The 9,684-nt window shown below is 46.0% G+C and overlaps 1 protein-coding gene across 3 annotated transcripts; it reads left to right on the forward strand.

Annotated features, from left to right (window-relative positions):
• The first annotated feature begins 2,553 nt into the window (after window positions 1-2,553).
• On the forward strand, window positions 2,554-9,243 carry Kcna4 (potassium voltage-gated channel subfamily A member 4). 3 transcript variants are annotated; one of them, XM_004660844.2, is made up of 2 exons: window positions 2,554-2,974; window positions 6,042-9,243. In XM_004660844.2, the coding sequence occupies exon 2, from the start codon at window positions 6,824-6,826 to the stop codon at window positions 8,786-8,788; it is 1,965 nt and encodes a 654-aa protein (XP_004660901.1). In that variant the 5' UTR covers window positions 2,554-2,974; window positions 6,042-6,823; the 3' UTR covers window positions 8,789-9,243. The 3 variants fall into 3 exon arrangements, with proteins under 3 accessions (XP_004660901.1, XP_045011666.1, XP_045011667.1); XM_045155731.1 differs by lacking the exon at window positions 2,554-2,974 and adding an exon at window positions 3,330-3,424; XM_045155732.1 differs by lacking the exon at window positions 2,554-2,974 and adding an exon at window positions 3,363-3,452.
• The last annotated feature ends 441 nt before the right edge of the window (window positions 9,244-9,684 follow it).

Below are 9,684 nucleotides of genomic sequence, written 5' to 3' on the forward strand. Positions count from 1 at the left end.
GAGGCAAGAAAATAATTTTTCCTCTCTAAAGGAAAGTGTGTTTGCAGACTAAGTCAAGGTAGATTTCTGTTGGTCACAAGCATGAATGAATTGCCTTGTTTCATAACTGGCCCATGCAACTGGGAGAGCCTTTAGATTGTGTGAAAACATCATGCTATTTAGCATAGCTTCTGTCCACAAACCTGTAGAGTCACACACATAAGGTCTAGTTCTGCTACCTAATATGTTATACAAGTTTAGGCAAGTTCTGTGACCAGTGTAAATCTCTATTTCCTTTTCTATAAAGGAGTAACACTAGTAGTACCTATCATATAAGGTACTCAGTCACATAGGTCGTCCTAAATGATACACAGGCAAAGAAGTTAGAAGAGAGTCAGTTACTCAATGACTATTACCTGCTTTGATCAAGTACTTAACAAACATTCACTGTGTGGCCTGAATTAATATTTTCATTAGAGTCATTTTTTCTTCAGCTGCATTCTTGCAGCACTTTTGTGATTTCTAATCCTGATATGTAGGAAATGAAGATATTTCTAAAGACTTCACACATTTAAAATTTTAACATTTCTGACCCATGATGCCATGTGGAAGCATACTCTATAGAGTTGGGACATGATCCAGTTAAAACATCTGAGCTTCTGTATAGTGTTATCTTCTGTACATTATTCTATTTGATTTTTCATCTTATGCTTCATCAAAGCATTCCACAGCTGCTCTGAATTGCTCACACTAACTACTTTCAGTAAACCAGTCCTGTGTCTTGTGTCTTTCGCCCTGACTTCTACTAGCCCAACAAACATCCTTTTGATGAGCCAACAGCAGGTCCAAGTGATCTGGTTATGGCTTATGTGACATGCACACTAGCTGTGGAGGTGCAAACGGTTGTTTTCAGTTTCGGAGACCTCTGTTCTCCCTACTTGCTGGGACAGAGAGGCCTAGTATCTTCCGGTTAGTTTCTCCACATGCATTGGAAGTCATGGGGCACCTGGAAGAGGCAGCGAGGGAGGATGCACTGGTAAGCATATTCATGGCAAAAGCTCAAACACCATTAGCAGGGAGAAGTTAGAGCATCCATGCCCCACACCAGGCTTTTGTTTGGGTTTCTTTTTTCTTCTTTTTTGTTTCTTTTCACTGATAACAACCCATCACCCCTTTATTTAAAACACTTGACAAGAAGAAGGGCAATCCTCCAGGTATCCTTCGCTGAGCCAGCAGCAGTTAGGTGAGCACACACAAGGCATATCTATAATTCAGCTCAGGAATATTTCCCTTAATAATTAATTGAGAGGCACAAAAGGAGGAGGCCCAGTAGAGCCCTCGAACAAAGCTGCCGGTGGCGTATGGCAGTGGCAACCCAGAGCCAACCAACCAGCCCAGTTGGATCCGCACCAGCAGTCAGACTGGTACAACCAGGGGAGCTGGGAGAGCTGTCCTGAGAGCTGGCCATCCCGGGCCTCGGAGTGCGCGTGCGTACAAACTTGCACTCCTCACCGTTAACTCTGCAGCCATTTCCTTCTGTGGGTTTGGGGTAATCACATCCTTACTGCATATCCTTTTCCCAAGCTAACCCCTCCCCACCCTAGTAAGCATCCTGCAGTTCTATCTAGGGTAGGGATCCACTTCTTGAGCACACTTCTGCCTCACTGCAGGTGGAGTGAGGTGTAGTACTGTTTTACTCATTTTTTTTTTTTTTAAACAGGCATGGGTGGTGGCAAGGATGTGGCCACTAAAATGAAGCTACTGCCCCCACCCCCCAAACCCTCTGGCTCTGGTCGATTCTTTTAATAGCAACAGGTTCCTGAAGGTATCCCCTCTGCCTTCCAAAGCCTCCAGCCCTGCCGGTCTTTGTGACTTGCTAGTAACTCTCCAACTATACCATGGGACTTGAGCCTTTGGCAGCTGGCCTCCAGTTTTGGCCATTATCCCCTTCCTCCCACTCCCCATCCTGGTCTGGTACCTGATTAAAAGCATTTTCTTTGCCCGTGGAAGTCTTGACTCAGAGCGGAGGCTGGCCCACTTAGGGGTGCCAAGAAGGCTCAGCCTGAAGGTGGGGCAGCTCAGCACAGAAACCTGGGTCCTTGACCAGGAGTCTCTCCAGAGAGGCTCCTGAAGCCCAACCCCCACACATTTTCTACTGGAGAGACCCAGAGAAAGCAAGCCAGGGAGGGAAGAAGACTCATTTGCTCATGGAAGACCCCTTAGCATCCCCTCTAGGGGCACCCGAGCTGCCTTGGCGACTCCCACTTCCAGCTCCAACCTGGACACCTTTGCCTCTGGGATTTGTTCCTCGCCTTTGGGGGTGGCAGCCAAGAGCTCCTGGAATGGTTTCCAGAAGCCCGGGGGTGTCGGGGCCCGTAGGGGACCTGCGGGGCGGGGGGGTGCCGGGCCGGGAGGGGGTCACCACGTCGCGACCGCGCCCGCCCAGCCGCGCGGGGAGGCGCGCAGGACACAGCCACGCCCGCCGCCCGGCCTGGCCCCGCCCCGCCCCCGCCCGGCGCGCGCTCGAGGCCCGGGGAGGCGTGTGCGGCTCCCGCAGCCAGCGAGAGAGGGAGACGCGGATGGATGGAGCCTGGAGACGGAATTCAGGCTTAACAAGTGATCGCTGCTGTCTAGGATTTCGTGTCTGTTCGGGGGAACCTTGACTTCCTTTCCCAGCCCAGCTCTGCTGTGCTGAACTCCTGAGCAGCCACGGGAGGAGTCTTGGGGAATTTTCCTTGGGGGCGTCCCCATCTCCACCCTTGGGTCCCTGCATCCAGGACTGTGTGCCCCTCTGGCCAGACCACTGAACTTGTTCAATGGATATTTTGAAGCCTCCTTCCACCAACCCGGAGTGATTCCTTTCACCGCACGCCCCCCCCAACCACCCAGGATCATTTTGCCCCTCCTCCAGCTGTTGCAGCTTGGGGAGGGGGGGTGAAAAACAAACCAGCGGGGGATTTTTCTCTATTTTTATTTTTCGCCCCTGCTGGGAACGGTAAGTATGATACCTTCCTTATCTTTCCCTCTACCTACTCTTTTGGCTGTTAAGAAACTGTGGACATTTGAGGGATAAATAATATCGAGAATGTGACAGGAGGGCATGAATGGAAGGCAGTTAAAAATAAACCAGGAGGTGGGAGAAGGGAGGTGCAGATGCTACGCGGCGGGCGCTCCGGGGGGCCAACCTAGGGGATGGGGCGAGTGTACCCTGCAGAATGTGCTGAGTGGGAACCTAGGTCTGGAGGCTAGGGCGCAATTAAAGATGTCGAACCCCAACGAGGTGGGGTTTAGATTTAGCATTCGTTTGCCTCATCCTAGCCTCTCTGGTTCCTTTCCCTTGGGAACAGAACAGCTGATGAACGGGGTTTGTGCTGCTGCCTCTCCCAACATTTGAATTGCATGCATCTTCCCAGCCTTTGAGCAACCCATGGGGACTCTATAAATGGTATGCGTTGAAGTACATGTTTCTCACGGTATTGGCCTTTCTATATCTTTATCTGTCTGTCTGTCTATCTATCTATCAATCATCTATCATTTATTTATGTATTTTAATTTTTCTGTCTGCTTTCCTCTCAGATAAGGTGCAGGTACCATCCTAACACAATTGCAGGAGTTAGCATCCAGAGATGAAAACAGCCTTGTTGTTGGGGGATGGGGGGCACTTGGCTGGTGTTTGGGAGCACAGACTGAGGAATAGGTGGTTTGCAAAATCTGATTAGTTTAGTGTTGTTTAAAAGGAAAGAGGAAATCTCCTGCAAAGGTATCTTCACTTTTCGTTCTTTATAATAGATGGTCCTAACATGAATACCTGGTGGAGACGAGATTTTTGAACCAGTTGGGTTTGGTGGAGAAATAGTTCTCTTCCTCTCTCAACCTATTTCCTTCTCTTGCCTGCCTGTCTTCCTTCCTTCCTTCCTTCCTTCCTTCCTTCCTTCCTTCCTTCCTTCCTTCCTTCCTTCCTTCCTTCCTTCCTTCCTTCTTTCCTTCTTTCCTCCCTTTCTGGAATAGTGAGGTAACTAGTAGCCAATTAAAAGGAAGGCAGTTTGCTTTTTGAGAGAGGAGTAGAAAGATAAACAATAATTACAAAGACTAAGTAAATGAATGAATAAGAAATTATTTAGTGTAGAGCAGAAAGAAGGTATGTGTTAATCCTTGACCTGGTGATAGTCAATTAGAAGACCCTCTAATTCTTGACCTTTTGGGAGTCACTTGAACAGGAAATGTGTGTGTGTGTGTGTGTGTGTGTGTGTGTTATACAAATATATGGTTGCTTCAGTTACACTCAAGACGTTGCATATACAATATTTAGGGGAGTTAGGGGGAAGAAATTTAGCAAACACACTGCCTTTTTGGCCCCTGCAGGTCCTAAATAAAGAGTGATGACCTGGCATTCACAGTGGTTTGGATTTTTTTGTCTCGGTTTTGAAAGTAAAGATTTGGAGACTTCTGTATGGTAAACAATGCCGAGTGGAAGATGTTGTTAAGGGTCAGGCAGAGGGAAGGAGAGCCACATGGGACACCTTCAGAGGAGCCTGTTTCTGGTTTTTGTGTCTCAGTCGAGAAGATGTCTGATTGAGGAGCCCCCTGCTTGCCATTTTCCTGCCGCTTGTCAATTCATGTTGTATTTTGATTGCAAGACTGACAATCAGCAAAGAGCAGCAGGTGGCCAAGAGTTGGGTCTGTTCGTGGCTTCAGAAAGCCACTGCTCTCTTGCTCACTTGTGCACCCCAAGTGCTTCTAGGAATAGAAGCCAAGGGTGCCCTGACCCCTAATCGTCGTCATCCTCTCCAGTTCTCTGGGTCCCTTTCTGTATTCTTAGGAGTCCTCTTTGACAAAGTGAACGGAAGAAGCTAGAGGCAACAGTTGATAGGGGAAGGCTGTTTTATAAGTTCTGGTTGAAGAGATACATTTATTGGAGTTGGGAGAAAAAAAGGAAGAGAAGCTGACAGAACAGGTGATAATGGGGCAGACTGGGGTCTGTGAGGAACATATCAGGAGGTGGGAGACTGGAAAAGGTGGGGCAATTAGGGAATTGGAGAACTTGGTCATTAAAATGGGTAAAGTGTGATAGGTCGAAAACAACATTCACATAAACCAAGATTTAAAAGATATGGCAATAGTTCTTTCAGAAGACTGGAGCAGGTGAACAGCAAGGAGAGAGGACAGTCATTAGACATGTGGAAATTGGGATTTGCTCCTAGGCTGTGGGTGGTAGGGAGTGTTCAGGAAGCTGGAGTAGAGAAAAACAACAAAGACATGTTTCAGGGAGTCAAAGAATGCCAAATTAACACAGGCATTGGTAAGTCTCAGAATGTTCTCAATGCCCTCACATTTCATCTTTCCCTACTCTAGACAGTGGTATGAGGACATGAGCTTTTGTGGGTGAGTAGATAGATAATAAAAGTCTAGGTTACTGTCATGTTACTCACAACTCCCAGGTCGATCGTCATTCATTACATGCAAGGTGGTGTGCTATTCACACACCATCCAATCATCTGACCCCTGCAAAGGTAGAGTGGAGGATGATGAGTATTCTCTGCACTTCACAGATGAGATGGTTGAAGTCATTCAAATTATGGAATCAAAATGGAAGAAAATTGGTTTCTCCCACTTCCCTAATCCTGAGTCAAGACATGGAAGAGTACTGAATTCAGTAACATGCTATGAGTGAAGAAAATGCTTTAAGATAAATGAAAGATGAAACAGATGTATAGTTAGAGCATTGTTTTTGTGGGATGAAGAGAATGGTAGTGAGTTTCAAAGCCTGTCACTGGTGAAGGGGAAGAAAGAAACAAGAACCATGTGGGTAGAGAGCAGAGTGAAGAAAAATAATTGAGTTGCAGGAAAATAGATTTTGTGAAATAAAAATAAGCAAAGAAGGAGAGAAGGATGTTATGTGAGAGTTAAGTGCAGCCTGCCCCATGCCAGTGAAAATGCATGTTGTCTCCATTTGTGTTACATGGCTGAGGACAGGAGTGTGTGAAATCAGATGCTGTTTGCCCTTTATGATTCCATTCCTCTTTTTATTTTTCTCCTATGCTTGTTTCCCATGCTTTTCTCAGGTGAAGTACTTCTGAATGATTTTAGCCAAAGGATACCCTTCATTTCCTTGATTTCTATGGAGACCTCAGCACTGGGTTCACCTCTGCGGACACCTCATCTTGTACCTTCTCTACCTCCCAAGGTCCTTGCCTCTGTCTACAATTTGGCACTACCTTTGGGTCCAGAAAGCCTCTGATGAACTGAGGGGAGCCTGGGAAATCATTCTCCTAGGGTCTGAGCAGCAATGGCTGGATGTACTTTAAGTCATATCTTAACATGGGTCAAGCTATCATAAAAAGGCAAGTGCTAAGACTAAAGACTTACTGGCATTAGATTAAAATCTGATGGACTGGGATTTGGATACTTTCCATGCAGAAAAAAAAAATGTATTTCCTTTTCTAGGCACAAATGCTGGCTGTCAAATACTGCCTTTCGGTATTGCAGCATCATTACCGACCACATCCCAGACATTTCCAGATTGGAGCATCTACCCCAAAAGTAGGTGTTTGGGAGACTGTAACATTTTATGACTTAGGTTTGAAGAGCACTGAGTTGTTTGTCTAGACTAGCCAAGCTCTGGAAAGAATGTTGTATCTCTGAGAAGAAAAAGAATGGGGCATGCTGATTTAAAAACAGAAAATGCAAAGTTGGACTGAAAATATCCTTACTCTTGCAAGCAATCTGCTTAAGCATTCCAAACTTACCTTAATGTGGTGAGAGAATAAGCTGCCCTATTTTTCTTTTCTTCTTCCCCTTCTTCATTTTCTACAACTGGAACCAGCCATTTCCCAAAACCAGCACCATGGAGGTGGCAATGGTGAGTGCAGACAGCTCAGGGTGCAACAGTCACATGCCTTATGGTTATGCAGCCCAGGCCCGGGCCAGGGAGCGAGAGAGGCTTGCCCACTCCAGGGCGGCTGCAGCCGCTGCTGTGGCAGCTGCTGTGGAAGCCAGTGGGGGTTCTGGCGGGGGCTCCCACCACCACCACCACCAGCCCCGTGGGGCCTGCACCTCTCATGACCCTCAGGGAAGCCGGGGTAGTCGGAGGAGGAGAAGGAGGCCACAGCCAGAGAAGAAGAAAGTCCACCATCGGCAGAGCATTTTACCTCATTGCTCGGACCTGATGCCCAGTGGCTCTGAAGAGAAGATCCTGAGGGAGCTGAGTGAGGAAGAGGAAGAGGAGGACGAGGAGGAGGAAGAAGAGGAAGAAGAGGGAAGGTTTTACTACAGTGAAGATGACCATGGGGACGAGTGTTCCTATACGGACCTGCTGCCTCAGGATGATGGAGGTGGTGGTGGCTACAGTTCTGTCCGCTACAGTGACTGCTGTGAACGTGTGGTGATAAATGTATCTGGCCTACGCTTTGAAACCCAAATGAAGACGTTGGCCCAGTTTCCAGAGACTTTGTTGGGGGACCCTGAGAAGCGAACTCAGTACTTTGACCCTTTGCGTAATGAGTATTTTTTTGACAGGAACAGACCCAGCTTTGATGCTATTCTGTACTACTACCAGTCAGGAGGCCGCCTCAAGAGGCCAGTGAATGTCCCCTTCGACATCTTCACTGAAGAGGTGAAGTTCTATCAGTTGGGAGAGGAAGCCCTGCTTAAGTTCCGGGAGGATGAGGGATTTGTGAGAGAAGAGGAGGACAGGGCCTTGCCTGAGAATGAATTTAAAAAACAGATATGGCTTCTCTTTGAATATCCAGAGAGCTCCAGCCCTGCACGGGGAATAGCCATTGTGTCTGTCCTGGTCATCTTAATTTCTATTGTCATCTTTTGCTTGGAGACCTTGCCCGAGTTCAGGGATGACAGGGATGTTATCATGGCTCTGAGTGCAGGCGGTCACAGTGGCTTGTTGAATGACACTTTGGCAGCCCACCTGGAGAATGCAGGGCACACAATATTTAATGACCCCTTCTTCATCGTGGAGACAGTGTGTATTGTGTGGTTTTCCTTCGAATTTGTGGTTCGCTGCTTTGCTTGTCCCAGCCAAGCACTCTTCTTCAAGAACATCATGAACATCATTGACATTGTTTCCATTTTGCCTTACTTCATCACCCTGGGCACTGACCTGGCCCAGCAGCAGGGGGGTGGCAATGGTCAGCAGCAGCAGGCCATGTCTTTTGCTATCCTCAGGATCATTCGTCTAGTCCGTGTGTTCCGGATCTTCAAACTCTCCAGACACTCCAAAGGCCTGCAGATCCTGGGCCACACCCTCAGAGCCAGCATGCGGGAACTGGGACTTCTCATCTTCTTCCTCTTCATCGGAGTCATTCTTTTTTCCAGCGCTGTGTATTTTGCAGAAGCAGATGAACCCACTACCCATTTCCAAAGCATCCCAGATGCATTTTGGTGGGCTGTGGTAACCATGACAACTGTGGGCTATGGGGACATGAAACCCATCACAGTGGGGGGCAAGATCGTGGGGTCTCTGTGTGCCATTGCAGGTGTCTTAACCATTGCTTTGCCAGTGCCAGTGATTGTGTCTAATTTTAACTATTTCTACCACAGAGAGACTGAAAATGAGGAGCAGACGCAGCTGACACAAAACGCAGTCAGTTGCCCATACCTTCCTTCTAATTTGCTCAAGAAATTTCGGAGCTCTACTTCTTCCTCCCTAGGGGACAAGTCAGAGTATCTAGAAATGGAAGAAGGCGTTAAGGAATCTCTATGTGCAAAGGAAGAGGAGTGTCAGGGCAAGGGGGATGACAGTGAGACTGATAAAAACAACTGTTCTAATGTAAAAGCCGTGGAGACTGATGTGTGAATCGCTTTCTCCACCTGCCACTGCCCCCCACAGTATCTCCAAATATATTTATGCATAGAGAGTGCAGTTATGAAAATGAAATATGCAAATGACTCTACTGCATACGGTAGTACGCTGTTTAATGGTAATATGTGGCATAATTGTTACTAAACTTGTATTACATATCAAGTAAATTATACATCTTGGAGAAGAGCGAGGCTTAAATAGGAGTGAATCTATCTTTATATTTTTTATTAGAATGCAAGTATTTTGCACATAACTGGAAAAGGTGTTAATAGTAAAGATGGTTCTATGGAGAGAGCGTGTGTGTATGTGAGCGTGTGTGCATGTGGGTGTGTATGTATAAGTAAATTGTCAACATTGTGGGTAATTGTGCAGTGATGGAAAAAGTTGGCATTTTGAAGTATTTACTATGTAAGAACTAATGAACTTGAGCAGTTATTTATCAGTGCTTTAATGGCATCTCCTATGTCTTTGGATTCTGTAGTTGTTTTTTTTTTTAATTGTAAGAATTATTGTGTAGAAAAAATTATTTAATAGAATATAGGTCACAATTTAATCTTGGATTTAATTAAAGTTTATTTTTAACTGGAAATTAACTTTTGAAAGGCTGCAGGGGCCTTTAAAAATTGATTATATTTTATTATTAATTTGGGGAAGGTATGATAACAAACACTTAATGTTCTGGAAGAAATGAAATTGGAAAAATTGTAAAATGTTTGTTCACAGGTGATAGGACTAGATTTTTTTTCCCACTTGCACTGCTTTATATGCTAAAGATGGAGAGACTTCAAACTGTGAATGTTTACTATTATATCGCTTCAATGACAATCATTGGAAGAATGATTTCTTAGTCTTATTCTAATGCTTTCTTCTTTTTTCTGTGTTTGAGACTG

This window comes from Jaculus jaculus, chromosome 8, assembly GCF_020740685.1.
Source record: "Jaculus jaculus isolate mJacJac1 chromosome 8, mJacJac1.mat.Y.cur, whole genome shotgun sequence".
NCBI classification, from domain to species: Eukaryota; Metazoa; Chordata; class Mammalia; order Rodentia; family Dipodidae; genus Jaculus; species Jaculus jaculus.

Bases quoted from the DNA above. Each gene is read 5' to 3' on its own strand.
- Kcna4 (XM_004660844.2), top strand. From the start codon at position 6,824: ATGGAGGTGGCAATGGTGAGTGCAGACAGCTCAGGGTGCAACAGTCAC.